The sequence below is a fragment of the Grosmannia clavigera genome (assembly GCF_000143105.1).
Source record: "Grosmannia clavigera kw1407 unplaced genomic scaffold GCSC_140, whole genome shotgun sequence".
Taxonomy (NCBI): Eukaryota; Fungi; Ascomycota; class Sordariomycetes; order Ophiostomatales; family Ophiostomataceae; genus Leptographium; species Leptographium clavigerum.
This window is the reverse complement of record NW_014040801.1, coordinates 4214925-4235637: the sequence shown is the minus strand read 5'-3', so window position 1 is coordinate 4235637 and position 20713 is coordinate 4214925. Positions and strand designations below refer to the sequence as shown.

The 20713-nt window shown below is 54.6% G+C and overlaps 6 protein-coding genes across 6 annotated transcripts; 3 read left to right on the top strand and 3 right to left on the bottom strand.

The window, feature by feature from the left end:
* Window positions 1-1022: 1022 nt before the first annotated feature.
* Window positions 1023-2348, top strand: CMQ_1427 (carbonic anhydrase, alpha-class; the record flags this gene model as incomplete). The annotated part of the gene is made up of 4 exons (XM_014318506.1): window positions 1023-1169; window positions 1234-1531; window positions 1591-2044; window positions 2111-2348. The coding sequence occupies 4 exons, from the start codon at window positions 1023-1025 to the stop codon at window positions 2346-2348; spliced, it is 1137 nt and encodes a 378-aa protein (XP_014173981.1).
* Window positions 2349-6970: 4622 nt separating this feature from the next.
* CMQ_843 (small oligopeptide transporter) lies at window positions 6971-9729 on the top strand (the record flags this gene model as incomplete). Its single annotated transcript, XM_014317922.1, has 5 exons — window positions 6971-7170; window positions 7254-7396; window positions 7460-8574; window positions 8633-9058; window positions 9154-9729. The coding sequence occupies 5 exons, from the start codon at window positions 6971-6973 to the stop codon at window positions 9727-9729; spliced, it is 2460 nt and encodes an 819-aa protein (XP_014173397.1).
* Window positions 9730-11674: 1945 nt separating this feature from the next.
* Window positions 11675-12374, bottom strand: CMQ_1634 (uncharacterized protein; the record flags this gene model as incomplete). Its single annotated transcript, XM_014318713.1, has 3 exons — window positions 11675-11898; window positions 11972-12089; window positions 12240-12374. The coding sequence occupies 3 exons, from the start codon at window positions 12372-12374 to the stop codon at window positions 11675-11677; spliced, it is 477 nt and encodes a 158-aa protein (XP_014174188.1).
* A 566-nt stretch (window positions 12375-12940) lies between these two features.
* On the bottom strand, window positions 12941-13731 carry CMQ_1026 (uncharacterized protein; the record flags this gene model as incomplete). Its single annotated transcript, XM_014318105.1, has 2 exons — window positions 12941-13217; window positions 13634-13731. The coding sequence occupies 2 exons, from the start codon at window positions 13729-13731 to the stop codon at window positions 12941-12943; spliced, it is 375 nt and encodes a 124-aa protein (XP_014173580.1).
* Window positions 13732-15043: 1312 nt separating this feature from the next.
* On the top strand, window positions 15044-15910 carry CMQ_1452 (uncharacterized protein; the record flags this gene model as incomplete). Its single annotated transcript, XM_014318531.1, has 1 exon — window positions 15044-15910. The coding sequence occupies one exon, from the start codon at window positions 15044-15046 to the stop codon at window positions 15908-15910; it is 867 nt and encodes a 288-aa protein (XP_014174006.1).
* Window positions 15911-16095: 185 nt separating this feature from the next.
* CMQ_1006 (dead domain containing protein) lies at window positions 16096-19192 on the bottom strand (the record flags this gene model as incomplete). The annotated part of the gene is made up of 4 exons (XM_014318085.1): window positions 16096-17358; window positions 17464-17574; window positions 17606-18208; window positions 18434-19192. The coding sequence occupies 4 exons, from the start codon at window positions 19190-19192 to the stop codon at window positions 16096-16098; spliced, it is 2736 nt and encodes a 911-aa protein (XP_014173560.1).
* Window positions 19193-20713: the final 1521 nt, after the last annotated feature.

Sequence of the window (20713 nt, the reverse complement as noted above, 5' to 3'; positions counted from 1 at the left end):
GGCTGGCCTGAATAGGGTAGGTCGCCGACGGTTGTCGTCGTGCGCCTCGGACCAGATGGTCAGGTGTGTTTGTATCGTGGACCACTTGCGGCATCTCTGCCCAAACACTGGCATCCTAGCTCGTGGTAGCGCGGCCCTGCTGTCATTACGAGGGGAGACAGTGCGAAGCAGGGTAGCATCCCGGGCCTGGGCGCCGACGCCGTTGCGAGGAAAAAAGGCGAAAAAAGAGACGAAAGAAAAGACGAAAAAGGACGAAAAGAAAATAAACCGGACAGCGGGCTCTGACACGAGCCAAGCCCGTTTCATCGTCCCCGCCTTTTTTATTTTTAATCTACCGTGTACGACGTATTGCTGGCTGGCTCCCCTCCCACAAAAAAATACGACATATCCTGCACAGTTGGCATCGTGGCCGGACAGCCTAGGGAGGCGTCTCCTTGCGGCAGCCCGTCCGACTCCGTTGATCTTATCGCTGATACCCGCCAAGATGATCAGGGGGTCCGTTGTGTTGTGGCCGCCCAATCTGTCTGCCCAGCCGCCACAGCCACCTCCAGCCAAGGCCAGCCTAGCTGCCTACGACATAGCTCTAGCTTGGCCCTGTCAGATCCGGTCAGGTCAGCAGCCAAGCGGTTGACTACCCCAGGCTGAGGCACTCCGTTTCTTGGCCGCCCCGTGCCGTGGCCTCTTGCGTCTCGCCTTGGCCGGGTTCACCAAATCAGCTCTCTCCATCCGGCTCCTGTTTGTGTAGCAGCTGTGTCGAGCCAAGAGCCCCTAACGAGGCATCACCGGCTTAGCCACCCTCGTGCGATCTCGCGACGAGAATGATGGCCAAGCGCGCTCTGTATTTATAGACACGAGGCCAGCTCTCGTTCTCATCTCCCACCAGCCAGGTTCCTAATTTGAATGCGCCTCCTGTGCTTTCGCTTCGTTTCAGCCTATATATTCTCTTCTTCTCGGCGCTGGACGCAGACTTTTTCTCCGTCATTTTCTTCCCCATTTTCCTTCTCCTCTTTCTCTAGCACACCATGTCTGCTCTTTCCTTTGTCTTCCTGACTCTCTGCTGCTCCGCTGTGCGGGTGCATGCGTCCTGTGCATATGGCACCCATCTCCATGCCCGTCAAGACGAGGACGGCTCCGTTCCGGTGAACAAGTTTGGCTACACCGGCGCCATTGTGAGTACAGACGGCAGACTGATCTTGTCGACCTGCTGCACAGATCTCTGACGGTATGATGCAGGGTCCGCTGAACTGGCTGTCGCTGGATCCGGTGGCCAACGTCGCCTGTGCTACCGGCCGAAACCAGAGTCCCATCGACATGACGGCCGATCAATTCAGCCTGTTAACGGCGGCCAGTGTCAGTCTGGTTGTGCCCGACATTGCCGAGACCGAGATCGAGAACCTGGGGACGACCGTCGAGGTGGTCGTGCCGGCTGAGGCGGCTGCCGGCATGACCGTCAACGGGACAGCCTTTTCGCTGAAGCAGTTCCACTATCACCTCCCGAGCGAGCACCTCGATGATGGTCGATCGTTTGCCAGTAAGCCTCCACCCCTTTTGCCGCCCCTGTTCCATTCGCTAAGCGGACTGGGGAATTAGTGGAGATGCACATGGTCTTTGAATCAGCTGTCGGCGAAATTGCCGTTCTTGGCGTCTATCTCGATACGGCCAACGGGCCTGGCAACGTGACATCGGCCGCCTCGGCAGCCTCGACTGCAGAGCGCCGGCACGCACGAGATACCTTGGTCACGCGCGTCGACAGCACCGCCACGCCCAGTGGCACCGCTGCATCCCAGTCGGTCATCGACGCCATCCTCAGCGCCCTCGGACTCACCGGGGGGGCTGCCACGGCCGAGAAGACCACAACGACAACGAATGCCGCTGCCAGTGCCAAAAATACCTCGACCTTGGGCGCCGCTACAGGCGGCACCAGCCTCGTCGACACCGTCTTTGCCGCAGCCGGAAACGTCTCGACGCCCGGCACCAAGGCCAAGATCGGGCCGCTCGCCATGTCCGGGCTGATCGACAGCATCCAGGCTGGCTCTCTTCAGTCGTACGTCTGGCACCTCTCTTGCTCTGCATACCTGACCACAGAACACCCGCACTGACAGCCGTGCAGCTACAAAGGATCCCTGACCACGCCTCCCTGCTCCGAGGGCGTCAGCTGGTTTGTCTCGACGCAGAAGCAGACCGTCTCCCTTCAGACATTCGAGACCGCTCGCAACATCATCGGGTTCAACAGCCGGTTCCCCCAGAACAAGCTGGGCCAGGACAACCTGCTGGCCTTGGCCGTGTCTACCAAGAATGGCGTGGCAGCTGCGGCAGCTGCGGCAGCTGCAGCTGTCGCTACGGCCTGATCTTGATCTGTTCTATTCTATCGTGTACTATTAGATGGTGATACCAATTTTCTTCTGTTAGTTTTAGATGTGAAACACATTGTACATATGTAGATTCTATATGCTACAAGTAAGCCAGCTGCTCAACTGCATGCCTCACTCGCTAGCCTCCTATTCTATATTATAATGCTTGTTGACTGTGACATATTCCACGTACGGCCATAGATCCTGGAAAGCACGGGATCTCGTCCGCTCTCCCCTAGTTAAACCAGTAATCGGCGGATTAGTAGTTGGGTCGGTGACGACCAGCGAATACCCGCTGCTGTACGTTTTTTGGCCCTCCACGCTGGAGTGGTTATGTTGATTTACGGATTTGTACAGTATAATTAGCAAGCAGCCTCCTTTCATAGCGCACTGGGACTGTGAGTGTTGAGAAGTTTGCCCCTCGCACCCTTTTTACAACGTGCGCACGGTGTTAATATGGACATTTTGCCGTACTGTGTCTCGTCTTTGTGGTATTCGCTTAGAGAGGCTCCATTCTTATTTCCAGCTCCTTTTCCACACACATCGATCTCGCAGCTCTACCAAGCACATAAAGCTATCTCCCGGAGGTCTTAAGACAGTATGATGGTGCATTCCATATGGCAATGCATAACGTTTTGTCGACGGTACGCCGACGTCGAAGACTTGGCACAGTTGTGCCAATCATGAGCTTTGCCACGAAGCGTGGAAATGCATGAGTTTCAAGCCACCATTGATTTAAGGGGATTCCTACTCGATACGGACGTTTGTGGATCGCCCAGACACCTTCTATGCAGAGGGCGAATGCTAGCATACGACGATGGCATCAAGGCTGCACAGGCATATCAGAACACTACGATTGACTTACGACTTCTTGAGCTTGTTGCTTGCACGTGCCATCATGTTGCCGTTCGTCTTTTTCTAAAGATCGATGGCGGGCGCCATAAAGGCTGCTAAAGCTGGAAATTAAAGCAGTCCGTGCTTGTCTCAAAGCCTCTCCCTACCGTGTTTTTTCACAACGCCTATCTCGACTTGGAGAATTAGCCGTAGGGTATTGCAGACGTTGCCGGATACTAGGCCGAGTCACAGATATTTGACGGCGTTGTTGTCTTTGACCGCAGCGAAGATGATATCAGGTCTCTAGCTTTGTCTCCCTTTTATCTACCAACCGGCTAACCCTCTGTTGTCAGTGTCATTCATTCACCCTACAGGTGGCCAAAGGCTCCTTTTCAGCTGTCGGAGAGTCAGCTCTAGCAGTTCCACTATTTCCTAGTTCAGCCGCCTGCATCGCTACCCATACCCTTTCGGCCTGAGCGGTCGGCACAGCAAGTAGATTCCTGGGACACCCTCGCAGTGTTGCACATCTTTCGAAATCGCTATGAGCGCATTTTGTTAGCATACTGCGTGCAAAATTGTGTGCCGACAACAGAGGACCACCCAGAGGTTGAGGATATGATGAAGACGATTCGAGACAGATTCGTTTAGTTTATCTAGCAGGGAAGGACGAGGGGAAGTATAAACATGGGTTGTCTTAAAATATGTTCTCGTTTAGGAAGATGTATATCAAGCGCGATGCTTTTAATGCTTGCAACTAAGAGATGCGACTGCAAGCCGTTATTGGGCTGCAACTTGTTGTCTTCGATGTGATCTCCTGACCTTTACAAGAGATTATAGGTTGTTGACTTGGAGCAGCCTATGACAGCCTATTATTTCCAATAGGTTTTCTTAATATACACTTGCAACAAAGACGGCAATGCCAAAGTAGTGCATAAGCGATCTCTGATGAGATAAACTCAGAATTGTAAAAGAATGATACGCGCCAGCCGGCTACATCCGCAGCGGTGTGTGTTAGCATTAGTGGTAACCTAACCTAACCTGTTGCAGGCTGAAGATATACAAGATTGTTGTAGAAAGCAATACTTAAGTAGTATGCTTCCCATATACGGTCTAGGGTTTGCAAGCTGAACTGCAAAATGCATTCGTGTCAATTGAACGAACACATTTCAGCTTGTTTGCAAGAGTCGATCGTTACGGTTTACAGCCTCAAACCCTTTAGAATGGATACCGTTTGTGATCGGCGGGCAGTGCAAGCCCCACGATCGGGTGGCATTTGGTTGGGCTGCATTGCCTGCTCAGCTGGTCGAGAAAATTGTGGAGGTTGAACTTTGAGATTCAAGTCAACAAGATCAAGCATTCTAGCTTGAAACTTTGTCTTAGAAGGCAACTGCTCGTCCCTCTTCCATCTTCCTTCCTTCCTTTCTCCTAGCTAAGGATCTTCTTAGGATATCTACTCTATCTGGAACAATACGCTTACAAGATTTGTGTTGCTTGAAAGCTCTACCGACAACATTTATTGCTATTGTCCTGCCTCTATCGCCTGCTTCCCGTATCAATTCAGGCTACTCTAGGTACGCATATGCTATCTTACACTGTCCCTTTACTACGTGAGAGGTTCTCAGACCCAACCTTTTTCGGCTTTCAAATAACACTCTATAGTTCGTATACAGAACTCGTCGTAACAAAAGGGGCAACGGAGGTTACTGTAACAGAGACCCGGCAAACAATACAGAGCAGGTGCAAAAAACGTGCCATAAATGTGGTGGATCCGGAAAAGTTCAGGTGATTGTTGAAACTCCATCTTTTGGATTTTTTGGACCTGGAATGGTTAAATCAACGGAGACGAGGACTTGTCCTACTTGTGAGGTATGGTTACTCTTAGACGTATTCCATTGAAAGTTGCAAGCACTAACCAAAATAGGGAAGAGGTGTTGATTGTATACATTATCATTCGTAAAGCGTAAGTAGCAGCAACTTGTGTTGTTCGGGAAACGTGATAGAGTACTAACAGCGACTAGCTTGTAGAATAGAATAGCAGCCATGGCAATCACAATAGTTCTTGGTTCTAACTATTAGAAATACTTACAGCTATTTAGTATGTATATAGTTTCAGATAGCAATAGACAAGAGTAGACAAGCCGCCTCTATGTATTTATAGCATAAGCTTTATTCAGAGAGCGGAAGTAACTGATTAAGTACTCGTCCTCTGTTTCTTCTTAAAGTCGAGTTTTTTCTTTCTTTTTTGCAAGTTTAAGAGCCTACTTGGTTGATTCTCTTATTCCAGCACAAGTCCAGTCTTATCCTCGTTCTAATAATACATAGGAGGCGCATGATCACGGCACATATAGTGCTCTCAGAGGGCCCTATGGAAAGTATGGCGACATCGCTGATGTCATCACCGCAGACCAAACGCCGGTCTCAAAGCGCCATCCGGCAGCAAGTATCTGGCATCAGCCAAAAATGTATTTGAAGAGCAACTTAATACGATGCTCTTTGCATTTGGTCCTTTGATGGTATAACTCTTTCCGTACGTTACAGCATGCCAAACATATACAGAAGAGATTGTTTGTTAGTCATGGTCTCTTTGCAGAGGACTTGAAATCGTCCGTGAAACGGCATCTATTCGCCAAATCTTCCGTTAAAGGTGTATTCGGGGCCAACAATTCCCTAACTTAATCATTGACATACACCGGAAGCACAACACGCTCACCAGGTGGGCACGGAAGATGTCATGCGCTAGACAGATAACACCGGCGCATACCGGCTTTATCTAGTCCATTATGGTTTTGAGAAAATATATAGATATCCTTCTCACGTCACCTGCAATGACTCAGGCCACTGTTTTATCTGCAGAGACATGACGTAGTGACGAGATGGACCCGGTCGACTTTAGGTCGGAGCACTGCCATCAAAGTTGCTAATATCGACCTATCCGCCGACAGGGATGGCCGCGCATAGTCATTCATGCTCTCGTCATAAAGTACCGTGATGGCCTAATGTGCGTTAGGTAGCAGGAGGAAGTCGGACAGGCATGCTGCTACAGCTTAGTCAATGTGGCGAGTTCGAGCGGCCAAAAAATTTCAAGCTGGGGACGCTAACTTTCCGATATTTCGCCGAGAACATCCAGACTCTGGTGAAGGACTAGAGCATAGCTGAGAACATCGCCATAGAGAGATTCTACACAGCGTTTTTGATGCGAAGTATATTGATACTCCAACACAGCGCTGCAGGTACTGGTTAGTCGCTGCAAATGTAAGTAGCAGTAATCGAGCAAACCGAGCCTGATTCGACAGATCACGTGAGCATTTACGTTGTTCCAACAACATGTTGATTCTCACGGCAAGCGCAGAACACAAGGCTCGGCGTGTGTGATGCCGTATTGGTAATTTTGCTGCCAAGAGATGAGTGTGTTAATGCCTGTAGGTCTGCATCGTATATTCGATTGCCCACGGCAAACACGCATCGATCGAGCGCCGAGATATTCCCGACCGGACAGTCGTGATCCACTTTCCACAGCTCCAGCCAATGAGATCGTCGAGGGCAGCGATAAGCACAATACGTCTGGTTCTTTTTTTCTCGGTTTCTGCACTTTGCGAAACGCACAAGAATGCATATAATGTTGTCTGTGTTTTCTGTGTTCAAAGTGCAGCAATTCTGGACGCTTCCAGACCGCAAACGATTCGACTGCGAACTGTTGGCCGCCTGCCTGGATAGCTCGGCAGCCAGTGACAGTGCTCTTAGTCTCGGTATTATCTGCAGCCCCGCCAAATCGGCCTCTTGGACCCATGGCCGGCCAAACTTCGTCCATCGGCCTGCCGCCCCGGAACGGCGATGTCTCGCGGCGCTTGCGTCGGGACAGCCAAGCTGTCTCTTTCCCGGAACTTACGTCCATAGACACGGAATACGACTCGAGCGATGTCGAGTTGCAGCCGAACCCAATGTCGCGCCAGTTCCGCGAGAGAGAGAGCGAAGATGAAGACAACTCGTTAGCGCAGCATCTGCTCTTCCCATCTGGCTTGCCCGTATTATCCTGTCACCAGAAGAGCTGACGAGAACTCACATTCGCAGCATCTACCCCGAAGTCCGCGCTGCTGTGCCCGCCTCTGACGAAGACGTGCCCATCAACACCGTGCGCGCCTGGATGCTCGGCATCATCTCCACCGTTGTGAGCGCCGGCTTCACACAGCTGTTCGGCCTGCACGACCCTCCTCGTAGGTTCCCGTCAGTTCCGGGTGTTTCTTTGCGTGCTCCTCGCTGACCTGTCTTCCGTCCAGTCGCCATGTCGCCGTATGTGCTCATCCTGGCAGCTTTCCCCATCGGCAGCTTTCTCGCACGGTACACACCTCGTTGGGAATGGACGCTGCTGGGCCGCCGTCTCGAGTCAAACCCCGGCCCTTTCAGCACCAAGGAACACACCATCATCGCCATCATGGCTATTGGCAGCGCCGGCTTCAACCACGGTGCCCTGGCCACATACGTGTGGACGGCCATGGAGACCAATCTCGGATTCGACAACCTCTCGCTCGGCTTCAAGCTGCTCTTCTTTCTGACGACGCAGAGCCTAGGATTCGGACTCGCCGGCATCTTCCAGAAGCTCATCGTCGACCCACCCTACTGCATGTGGCCTGCCATCCTGCCTATGCCGGCGCTGATTCACAGTCTGCATAGAACCCCGCCCACGAGGATGGGCAAACGCCCCCAACACACCGGAAGTCCCGGCACTGCCATCAAGCATGTCGCCCGACACAATGCTTTTACTTCCTGGACGATCAGTCCTCTTCGCTTCTTCTGGGTCGCCTTCGGCGCCATCTCCGTCTGGCATCTCGTGCCTGGCTTCTTTTTCACAAGCATTACTTACTTTTCCTGGGTCACCTGGATTCGTCCTAACGACGTCCTCGTCAACCAGCTGTTTGGCGCGCGCTCCGGCATGGATCTATTGCCCTTGGCCCTCAGCTGGAGCCAGGTCACGGCCTATCAGAGCCCGCCACAGGCAACGTCGATCCGTACAGTCAGCAACGTCCTCGGGGGCGCCGTGCTCTTCTTGTGGATTATCGGCCCAGCGTTGCACTTTTCCAATGTCTGGTACGGCCATTATCTGCCCTTCTCTTCGTCGTCCATCTTTGACAACACGGGCAAGGTGTACGACACCAGCCGCGTCGTCAACTCGCCCGCCACAGGCGACCACTCCTTCAACTCCACGGCATATTTCGAATACTCGCCTGTCTATCTGTCCACAACGTCGGCTATCTCGTACGGCCTTGGTTTTGGCGCAGTTTCATCGGTCATCGTGCATGCGGCTCTGAACTTCCGCGATGAGATCTGGGACGGCTTATGGGCAACATTCACACGCAACGAGGTGCCGTCAGCCCGGCACGACATACACGGAAGGGTACGTTGCAAGCCTTGCATGCTTTGTGCCCCCCACTTCTCTGTGCTGACAATAGCAGCTCATGAGAAAATACCCACGCATCCCCCTTTGGTGGTATTTGATAGCCCTCGCTGTGGCCGTAGGCCTGTCTATTTTCTTCGTAGAGTACTACCAGACCGGTGTGTCGTGGTGGGGCGTGTTACTGAGTGTGTCCATTAACTTGATCCTGTTCGCACCCATCGCCATCCTCGATGCTACCTGCAACCAAAACCTGTCGACGGACGCCGTGTCCAGCCTCCTTGGCGGCTACCTATGGCCGAGTAACATGGTGGCGTCCGTCGTATTCCGCTGTCTCAGCTTCAACGCCATAGGCTCGGGCCTTTACCTAGCACGAAACCGCAAACTGGGCCACTACATGAAGGTGCCGCCGCGAGTCGTATTCTGTGCACAATCCCTTGGTATTATCATCAACTGGCTGGTACAAACCGGTGTGAACGTGCTGGCAGTAAGCAGGGTAAAGGATGTCTGCACACCGGCAGCAGGGGTCAAGGTAAGAGCAGGCGAATCGGTGTTTGTGTGTTCTTTGCTGACCCACTGCAGTTTGCCTGTCCTCTCAGCGCGACATACGAGTCGAGCATGGTCTTCTGGGGCCTGATCAGTCCCCAGCGTCTCTTCTCACGCGGTGCCACGTACGCCCCCATGCTGTGGTTCTTTCCCATCGGCGCGGCTCTGCCGTTGCTGTTTTATGGAGCAAGCCGTGTGAGAATTCCAACGTCAGCGGCATCGAAATCGACCTCGCAGATTTTTGAGCCGACGAAGCCACCCCTCCGTCGTCTCCGCTTTGTCAATATTCCCCTCATTCTCTCCAGCATTGGCAATGTCCCCCCTGCCACTGCCAGCAACTACATGACCTGGGGCATCATCGGCATCTTCTTCCAGTGGTTTCTGCGTAAGCGTCACTTTGCTTGGTGGCATCGTTATAATTTTCTTCTTGCGGCCGCTCTTGAAGGCGGCCTGGCGCTGTCGAGCTTGTTCATCTTTCTTGCATTTTCATACCCAGGCGTCGTCTTAACCTGGTGGGGAAACACGGTGGAATCAACAACTGCCGATTATGCAGGGACGCCGCTTGCAAAAGTATCTGCAGGCCAGATATTCGGGCCATCTGCGTGGTCATGACATTGAACGTATGCGTGTGTTGGAACACTTATCAAGGTAGCATGGCGTTCAGGGTCCAGGGAATATGATAGATATCACTAGAGACTAGAGTTTCACCATAAATTAGAGCGAGATATGTAGAGATGCAGTCCGCATTCTGTATTTGGAATCAAATTCGATCATCGAAGCGCAGAAATAGAAGGCAGACTTCTGTATGCAGAAAACGACTGTCCTTTAAGCTTTAAAAGGAAAAAAAAGACAATCTTGGTCAGATTGAGAATTGGCTTCGTCGTGTTCAGCCTCATATTGGTCGTTGATCGATACAGCACTGTTTGACAGCATCTGCTTGTGGGGGAGACGGGAAAACAACGATCCAGAAAAGCTCAAGTGTCAGCAGGCTTTTTAGTGGGTCAGCAGGGAACTCGTGGGGTTTGTGCAGGGACATCCCACGCTAAGAGTGGGATGGCAGCGGAGAACAGGGCGAAATCGTAGCTGCCAGATTATGCACATTGGGCACTAACGCGTCAAAATCATTGCTACATACTGCAGAACACCATGGCCTGACATTTTCGAGGACCTGTTTGATTTGCGAAGCGATTATGGCGGCTATTGCATTGCGCCGCCCTACTGTCCAAGCAGTCTCCAAAAAATAGCAGGCACGCTCAGACGCTCCGGGGAGCTTTCCTAGTAACCCCCCGTACCAGCCAACAATTCCTCTGGTTCTCATTCACGGTTGCCTCCTTCTGTGATCCACTTACACAACCAACCGCCAGGTTTTCTTCCTGTGATCCAAGACTGTCTTGGCGTGCAAATACGACGCAAGTCCCTTTTTAGGTTGCAACGCTTAGCCTTGACTTGTGGTCGTGGAAACCTGAGTAACGGTTGCAGAATGAGTACGAGCAGTCATTTTTGCCATACCGTTGAAGCTATCATGATGTTTGTCGACGGAGTGGGACCATTGCACCGTACTCGTACTGTACTTGTCGATCAGGCACCATGGAATGTACGGAGTGCGAGTACGCGTCCGCAAACCATCTGATGAGTAGAACAAGTATCTGCAATATGAGCACGATGTGATTCAAGTGGACTTTTCCAGGCTCCTCCAAGAAGCTGCTCGTGGATCGAGATGTGATAACGTTTAAGGCGGGACAACATACGTGTTCTTGCAGTGTGGACGCTTCCATCCGACTTCGATCGGCCGCCTTCTGGCGGTGCGGCACAGAGTAAACATCGACGAACAAGGAATGTACAGCCATCCACCACGCGGCCTGCCGGTCTGTCAGATGCTTTCCCAGGCATATTATCTCTACCTTGTAATTAAATCATATGGAGCTACAATGAGAGCAGGTAAAATCCTCGTACGTTTCCTTACCGCAACGAAGGTGGGAAGAAAGATACGCGTAGTGCGGATGTAGTGACGTGGCATCGAACCGTGTCTGTCCTGAACATTATCCGCAGAAAGCGGTCCCGTCGTTGACGTGTGCTGGACAATCCTATTTTAATTATGTCGGTTCTTTTGATCTTGAAAACGAAAACGGCAATAAAGCACTGTTGGCAAAAAAAAAAAAACAAGTGTACCTGAACAGAACGAAAAAATTAACACTATCCGGTGTTGTTCCAATTGGAGCAGTAGGGGATCGAACCCTAGGCTTCTCGCATGCAAAGCGAGCACTCTACCACTGAGTTACAGCCCCTGTGATTGGAGGTGGGCCTTCCCACTTTAGATCATGAGGCAACGTCCGAATGCGCGAAATTTCAAGCCATTGCAGACAGGCGCTTTGCCATCAATTCGCGTTCGTGATCTTCACTCGTTTCTCGTCTAGGTCGTGCTAGTCCTTCCAGGAACGCCAAACCGGTTACGGAATCTAATAAAACAAAAGGACTAAAGGGAAAATGCAACGCAAAGGCCAGTGATGCGTAGAGCTGTGATAGCACTCTCTTTTCCCCCCTCTTCTGCCATTCGCACTCATGGCACAGTTTCCGGCGCCCGTATGCCCCGACGTCCTAGCAGGCCCCGCATCCATGCCCATGGCCTCGACTCACGCGTGCCGTAGTCCGCCCGTTCGTCTCGTGTGTCTCGTTCATCTCGTTCCTCGCGTCCATCTCGTCCTAAGCCGTGCGCGCTTCTCGGTCTCGGCGTTAAACCACCTGGGCGCTTCGATAACGGAAACGTAACTTCTGTCGGCCGACCTGTGGCGATTGGATGTCAGCCTGTGCTTGACCCGCCCGGAAGTAGAACATTTTATACAGAGGATCCACGTACGGATATTTCCTGCACCACCTATGCCGTAGCCGCGCCGTTGCCGGTCACGCCGTGCGGTCTCGACCGTGTCCTCCTCATCCGTACCGCTTGCGTCGTCATCCACGCTCTGCTGCTGTGGCTGTGATTGGCCCCGCCTCCGCCTCCGCCCTACTACACTCCCGACTGCAGGATCATGCCGTGGAAGGGCCGGCATTGGCGGTACTGGCGCTGGTGATGGTGACAATGATGGCGACGATGTTGGCAAATGGACGGCCGACACGCTACGTACCAGAGCAAGACGGCCCTGGACGCGTACCTGGTGGCGCTTCCGGCGACGGTTGGAAGTGGGGAGCAGTCGGTTCGTGTCGAGATCGGGATCGTGGCCGAGGTCGCCGTCTTGGCGGAGGAAAGAGGCTGAAGCCATGTTGATGGATCCCCAATGGCTGTACGGAGTAGAAGCGGTAAAGAAAGAACAATGCTGGAAATGACGCAAAAAGAAACCGTCTTGGAAAGATCGACAGACAGGCGGATGAATCGCCGGGGCCCAGAGTCCGGGGAGAAAGGGGGGAAAGGGGGGACACCAGGGTATAAGAAGGAATATGCTGATAAATTCTACAGACTGGTCCAGGGGCCTGGCCCGAATGGCTTCATCGTCTCCAGTCCATTACGCGAATGGGAAATTCAAAGCACAAGTTTGTTTCGATTGGCATCCACGAACGAGGCGTGCCGACCAGCAAGAGAACCGTGCCCGGTATTTTAAAATTAGGTTGGCCTTGGTTCCTGCAGCCAGCTAGGCCTGATTGGCACAAGGGCACAGCTGGTAAGGGGCCATGGCGGGCAATGACGAGATGTGATTGTTCACGGCCATTCGTGTCGGTCGGAGAAAAGAGAGGACGACCCGAACGCAACGGTGGAGTAGGTCGGGCGACTGGACAGCTGACTTACAGCACGTGACTTTGGTGATAGTAGTTATTAGTGATATTGAAGCTGTCAGCTCGGCTCGGGAGCTGCGGCTCGTCCATGTGATGGAAGCATTTCCTCGAGTTGCGTCGCATGTGGGCCGTGAGGCGATCTCTGGCAGCCGGCCAGCAAGTTCCGTGCTCCGTACGAGTACTGGGGCGAGAAGAGGATCACACGAGCAGTGCTGACGGGCGCCGAAGCTGGGGTCCCGCTCCGGGTTCCCCGATGGAGAAAGCAATGCTGCTGTCCATGTCCAGGGAAGAGGATGCTGAACACGAGCGTCTCTAGCCGGCTAGCGGCCGAATGACTGTTAAAAGATCTGCGCCAGCTAGCTGCATTCTCGTGTCCGATGGCTGCACAAGCACGGCAGATGGTGGGACCCGCAGGCCCTCCGTTGAGCCATTGTCAAGCTGTCTCTGTCTTTGACCCTAAGCCGGATCGGCGTGGCACAAGTTGCGGTGGAAGGGAAGCATGAGCAACGTTCAGGCCGCTAACAAGGGATGGTACGATTTAGTGGCGATTTATGCGGCGTAACGGTGAGTCTCCTTTTGTGGGGGAGGATCCCAGGCGGTCCTGGTGGTCCTCTTTCGGCGCCCCCTCTCTAGGAAGGTACACACGGCGCGCTGCTTCCGCCCAGCAATACTGTCCATCCAGCTGCTGAGGATTGCATACGCGTGGTAAGATACGTCGTACATACGTCGTAGCAGTTGGGCTGGCCTTCACCGGCTGTAAGGGCCCCACCTCCTGCTAGCCAGCACAGGTGCAGCTGCCTGCTGGGCCTGTAGCGCGGTGTTGCGTGGCAGCGCCGTGTGTACTTGCATTGCAGCGCACAGTGGGGAGAGATACGAGAGGGGCAGCACAGGCCGACAGGGGGAAGGTGCGGCGAACGGATAATACGGAGCACGGAGAACTCGTACACAACGTTGGTGCAACACGACACACAGACAAGAGCACGGCCGTACTCGTACTCGTAGCCGGCCGTGTACTCCGTAGGGAAGGAACGAGGAACGACGCATCGTGCACGATACTGTGTGCAATACGGCGTAGGACTTTCCGTCCTGTCGACGTGTTCCGTCTCTGTTTGTCTTTCATCCACTCCCCCCCTTCTCTATCTGTTGTTTTGTCTCTTGACTGTCTCTTGATCAGGATCTTTCTCCAGCATCACCCCCTGTCTGAGTCTCCCTGTTATCGGCCCATGCCTTTTGGCCGTGACACGGCTGCGGGAATGCAGCCCCATCGCGCATCTTCTTCCTGTCGTTTCTTTTTTATTCCTTTTTCTTCCCCACCGCCTCCCTGCATCTCTGGGTTCACAAATCTCTACTAGGCTCCCCACCAATCAACGCAGTAGTGCACGCCAGGCATTGGAGCTGGAATCCGTGCGCTAATATGAGCTGTCGACGGCCTCTGCTCGCTCCTGTTGGCTGCTGTTCGCTCCTCTCGTTGGCCGTCTGTCGTCGCCAAGCTGCCGCTTCGGGCCGCAATGCTGCCAGCAAGATGCAGAACAATCAAGACGGCCTGCCCAATCCCTCTGGTCGTCCCCCTCCTCCCGGCCCTGTTGGATACTTATTTTCGCGCCGCCGCCCTCGTCTCGTCCTCAACTCCCGCCCGATTGCCAAAAAATCACACGATCCATCGGCCTCTTCTCGTCGTTCTTAGCCTGCGGCACATACCGGCTCTCACATTCCTGGTCGCCCCGGTGGTGGTTCCAAACACTAAATACACCGGGATTCTCCACAGGTGCTTGTGAAAGTACCCAGGCATCCCAACGGAGCAGGGAGAAGGGAGCAGCCAACCAACCCACTTTGACCGTACCGTACTCAAAAAGTCGGTCCGTCCTCTCCCCCACTGCGCGTGGTCATCTCGTTTATCGTTCTGCCATTCCTGGCTTGAAACAACGCTGAAAAGCGGTCCCCCGAGGCACAAACAGCTGATTTTCCAACACATATAACTGCTCGCCTCCGCCTGTGTCTGTGCCATTGCCACTATTCGTCCTTAACAGCCTATTTTGACCTTTCAAATGGCTCTCCAAATCCAAAGCCTGGGCCCGGCCCCCAACCAGCAGTCGCTGCGCTGCCCTCTCTCACCGAGCTCGGTCTTCTCGTCCAGCACCAGCAATCGTGGAAGTCATGGTGGATGCCGTCTCTGCCTGATTTCACTCACCGCAACACTGGCGACCGCAGTCGGAGCAGCAACCGGGCTCTGTCACCAGCACGGAAACGGCCGGCCCGCTCCAAGGAGCATGAAAGGGGCGAGTTGCCGTTCGCTTCGGGACCGCTACCATTTCCCATGCTCATTCGCACCCACAAGCACACTACACCGCCTGCAAGAGATGACGATGCCGCAGTCTCTCCGAAAGAGGGCCGGGAGAGCCGGTGTGGAAGCAAAATGCACATTGACAAGCACAACCCGGCCACCGACGACTACGACATGGACAGCAAGCCTGGCGATGACAGCTACGACGACGACAGCACGGACAGTGATAGCGAAGATGACGAAGACGTCTCGTGCTCGCTACAGCGTCCATTGGCCCCCATGCGGTGGCCGTCATCTGATGCAAAGCCGACTATGCCACTGGATGGCCATGGAGACCGGAGGCAGGTCTCGGGTAGAGGCAGAGATGACAGTAGCCCGGCCCGGCCGCGCCTATTTCCGCTGCGATGGCCCCTGAAGCGGCTTCGGAAGAAGCGGAAGCGGGAAGCATCGCCGTGCAAGCCGGCACCACTGCTGCCTCTGCAACCTCCAGGGAACGGACGTAGCTGGGAGCAAGAAGCCAGGGGGGGGTCCGAGGGGCCCGGCAAGGACGACAGCGACAGCATGGCCGTCCGTCTGACCCTTCGAAGACGGGTGCCTCGAGGGCCTCCGGGTTTGGGGATGATGCGTGCCGGCGACATGATCCGAAGCCTGGTCACGGAGGCGCGACGGAACAATGAAATGTACGTGCTCTACAAATTCGACCGTGTGGACGAGCTGGGAGGACGTCGTCGGGGAGATCGGAGGTAAGGTCTTGGGTGGTACCGGGAGGAAAAAACCTGTCTTTACTGGAGTTTTATCTATACTGGGGTGGCAGACAAGCGTGTTTTATCTTTCAACGGGGCAACGAATACAACGATGTCATGAGCGTGGCTGGATCTCTGTGCTTTTGCGCAATCTTGGGCTGCTCCTCGTTCTGATTTGACCTTGCATTCTCACGTGCCCGCATCCTCTGCCTTTTTCCCGCGGAAGAAGCCGCCAAGGGTGGTGACCATGGCGGACAGGCCACGGTCCTCGCTGGCGGCGACCATGCCGTCGCGGATCCAGGCGGGCAGCTTGTTGCGGATGCGCGGGGTGGCGAAGCGGTGGTCGGCCAGGATGATGGCGGCATAGTCGGCGCGGTGGCGGATGGCGCGACCGATACTCTGGTTGACGGCACGCATGCAGGCGTTTTCGTAAAAGTCGCGGGCCTGTTGTGCCGGCGAGAGGGAGGTGCTGTCACTGCTGTTGCTATTCGCGTCCCTCGCCGTGGCCTCAATGTACTGCATGCGAGCCTTCCAGTCGGGTGCGTGGGGATTCGGAAAGGGAAGGCCGACGATGACGACACAGCGGCCCAAACGGTCAGCAAAGTTGATGCCCTCGCTCATCTTGCCGCCGACGACGCTGAAGAGGAGAGCGCCCTGTGATTTGGGCTCCTCGCCCAGGATCGCTCGGCTGTAGTCGGCCAGGACGTCGTCGCTGGAGGCAGCGCCACGGGTCTCGAGGAAGACGGTCTTGCGGGCGCAGAGACGGTCCCAGAGCGACGTGGCTCCAGGGCCGGCCGTCTTCCAGGCAGCAACGACCTCGTCCAGGTAGCCGTAGCTGGGAAAAAATACCACGACGCCGTCGGGCACGACGGCACAGAGGTTGAGCATGGCGGCGCCGAGGTCGCGAATCGTTTGGGCGAGGCTGCGCTTCTGGAAGGAGAAGTCGAGGGGTGGTGATGACGGTGAGATGAAGGCCAGCGTCCAGACGCACAGGTTGGAAGGCGGAATGACGTGGCCGCAGCTGAGGGTGGTGATGCGCTCCGGGGCGTGGCTGGGGAACAGGTGACAGCGGTAGTCAGAGAAAGGGGCCATGGTGCCGCCGGCAAGGATGACGGCACGGGCGGAGGCAGCAATGGAAGAGAAGGCGTGGGTGGGCGACAGCAGGAGGTAGGAAAGCTTGACGTCGGGAGCTGCACCAGGAGACACGAGCGGCAGCCGTTCGTAAAAGATGCGGCCCTCGCCGCTGAGATTGGTCAGAGCCAGCAGAAATGAGACAAGTGTGTGGAGGACAGGGGGATTGTGGGCGTTGTGGGCGTCGTTTTCGGTCTTCTGAACTTTCTGGTTCTTCTCGGCCTCTTCCTCCACGTATGCGCCGTAGCTCTCGACCTTGAAGGCCAGCTTGGACGTCTGGATGTACTGCACCAGCTCAAACAGGTTGATCTGGTCGGCGCCCTTGTGGCGAAGCAGTGCAGACGGGTCGACGATGCCTTGGGTGGGCTGTTTGTTGTTGCTACTGCTGTTGCTACTGCTGTTGCCACTACTCTCGGACGCCAGCACGCCCTCCATCCAGGCGCTGAGCCCCTGGATGACGCGACCGAGCTGGCCGACCATGACGCGGCCATCGCCACGCAGCCGACGTCCAAAGCGGCGCACATAGACGGCCAGCAGCTGGCGAACGACGCAGGTCGGCAAGCCGTACGGCGGCCGCGTGCACGCCGGCCACGGCATCCATGATGTTGTGGGCCTCGTCCACGATGACGACGCTGTTTTCGAGCCGGATTCCCAGAGCCTCGCGCGCTGCCTTGTGCAGCAGCAATGGGTATGGGAGTGTGACGATCTCGGCGCCACCACCAGCCTCGGCTGCCCGCCGCGACCCGTAGTACGGACAGACGTGCAGCTCGGTGCCCAACCGGAAGAGGTCCTCAATGTCGGGCAGCGTGGCCAGCGCGGCGTCGCGGAACTGTCGCTCAGCCACACGATTTTCGGCCGATGGCGCAAATGGACAGCCCGGGATCTTTTTGCCGTCATCCGTCTTTGTCTTCTTCTTTGGCTTCTGCAGCTCCGCACACCGATCGTTGATGGCGCCCACGGAGCCCAGCCGGGCCACGGCCGGGTTGATGCAGAGGCGCTGGCGCGAAGACAGCGGAATGTGGCGGATCGGTTCGTCCACAGCAGCGGCTGCCACTCCATCTATCTCCTTGTCTGGCTGCGAGAAGTCGGGCAGCGATGAGGGAAAGGTCGGCCGGCGCAGCTCAGCGATGAACTGCGTGAGCTGCGAATGGGTGCGGGAGGCGTAGTAGATCTGGGGATTAGCAGGGGAAAAAGAGGAGGATGAAGGAGAAGAATAAAGTAGAAGGATGAAAGGGAAAAGGGACAAAAGAGAAGGGAGAGAATACAATACAGGCAGAAGGAGAATCAGAATGGAAGGAACGCGAAAAGAGCATGCACCAGCAAAGGAAGGAGCACACAAAGGCACAACCGTATTATGACAGCCACAGAAATCAGGCAGAAACAGAGAGACACTCACTTTGACTTCATCCTCCCCGTCCTCGTCATCCTCATCGTCCTCGTCTCTCTTCCCCGCCACCAGTCCCGCCTTCTCCATCATCGCCCGCGTCTCCGCCGACAGCCACGACAACCGGTCGTCTGCGTCGAAGCCCGTCGCTGCAGCATCACCGCCGCCCGACTCTCCGAGCAGAAACTCGTCCTCCTCCTCATCTTCTCTCTTCTTCGTGGTCGCCATTCTTCCACTACCACTATTGTGCACGTCTACCCGCCGCCGCTTTCTCGCCGCCCCGCCGCCCATCCGCTGCTGCCGCTCCTCTTCAGCCGCCTGCTTTGCCTCGCGCTGCCGCGCTGCTGCAAGCCGTGCCTCGCGTCTCTCCCACCGTTGTCGCAGCGCATCTCCTCGTCGTCGCAGCATCTGTTCCACCACCCAGTCAGGCTCGTCGCCAGCCGTCGCCGTCGCCGCTTCTGCCTCTGTCGAGCCCTGTACTGCTGCCGCCTGCTGACTCCGCCGGAACTGCCGCAGCCAGGTCAGTGCGCCACAGATCAGCGACAGCGACTTACCCGTGCCCGTGGGACTCTCGAGGATGGCCACCTGGCCGCCGCCGGTCGCGCACGCGTCGTACACCGCCCGCATAAAGTCCATCTGCACGTCGTAGGGCGTGTACGGATGGTGGAACTTGGCCGCGGCCATAATGGCGGCAGCTTCATCGTCTTTGCCCGCCCGGGACACAGAGCCTATCGTCTCCCTGCCCGCAGGAGGCTCGTCTGCCGTAGTCATGGTTGTGGTCGATGTTGTCGAACAGGTTTAGCGCCACAAATTCCATTAACGCGACAAAAGCGCGTTGGTCACAGTGCGCAGAGACGTTGATATTGGGCCTAAGCGCCTTGCGCCACACAGTGTATGTGTTGCCATATATAAATTCCCGGAACTCTTTATTGTAGTAAGCAAGCAGGCTCTGCTGTTAGGTCGATGCTCAAGTCTCTCAATTCCTTTTGCGGAATCAAGCTCCGGCTGTACCATGGAGGTCTATGTTAGGAGAATTACTAGCACAACCGCATGCTCTTCGGCTGGAAGTAAACCAAGTAGCAGGCTCTGGTCTTCCATCTCGGAGCGGCAACTCAGAAGTCTGAGGTATACTTACCTACTTAGATTGCATACCATATCGTAATACTTCCCCTACCAGAAAAGTGCAAATTATTCAGTTGTAATTCGCTTTTCAAATCTGTTTGTATTCGCAACAATATCTCACCTATATAAGGCTAAACGTTGATTATATAGCTTACTTCGTACAGTACACATGAGTACAGTGGCCTCTTTATTTCGCTTAATACAACAACTACAAGTATTCCGTATTTGTCCTCTCTTTGCTAACTCCATGTTAAGGAGAACATTTTCGAGTGCCTAGAAATATGCTAGTCCTGACTTGACTGCAGTATCGCCACGTTTTGTTGGGTTCGGATCGTATGTTTCCCGAAGGAGCGGTTGCTATGGTTCATGGCAGCCGGCCAGTCTTCGATGCTGCTCACCGTAGTGCGAAGTCGTAGCAACGCTAGGCTCCATAGCGATCGATAAAAGGAGGAAAGAAAAAAGGGGACAATCGGAGCCTTGAGCAAGACCTTGCAAATTGCGGATTGTGAAAAGAAGACCGCAGTGATGAAGCAGTTGATGGGGGTGGATTGTTGAGAGATTGATATATTTGAAAATTATAGAGGAAGGTACGGGAAAGCACCCTTTTATGCTCCCATGCTATTTGTGCTTTGGCGCCCGCGCTGCGCTCAAAAGTAAGAAGTAGTCACAACTTTGGGGGTCGGCAAGCCAAAACTATAGACGACAGGCCATTGAAGCATGAGCAAAGCGGACAGTCCAACGGGGCCCAAACAACCTAAGGTGCGGCGGGATGCTTTCACCTTGGCCACTAGGCCTGGAAACTTGTTCTTATTCACGATTTTGTTAGCTCGACAGCAAGTATAAACGATTTACTCTGTACTCCGGGAGTGATCGAAAACGTGCATGTATTTATCAAGTCCTGTGAGTGAGGCAGGTGAGCTAGCCAAATGTTCCTCTCTCGTGTAACAATTGGCCCCTCCGTTGCACATAGCTTTTCAGAGGTCTATCAATTGCATCGTCTAGGAAAGGCGATTGTTGGAGCGCAGAATCTCTTGTCCACCTGGAGAGCTAGTATATTTACTTGGACTGACCCAGAGGATCAAAGGCCAGAGGGTCAAAAGGGGACGTTTGGCACACTCTCGTCTGGCGATGATCCCTGCAGGGGGGTGCCATTGTTACGTTTGCGTGCTG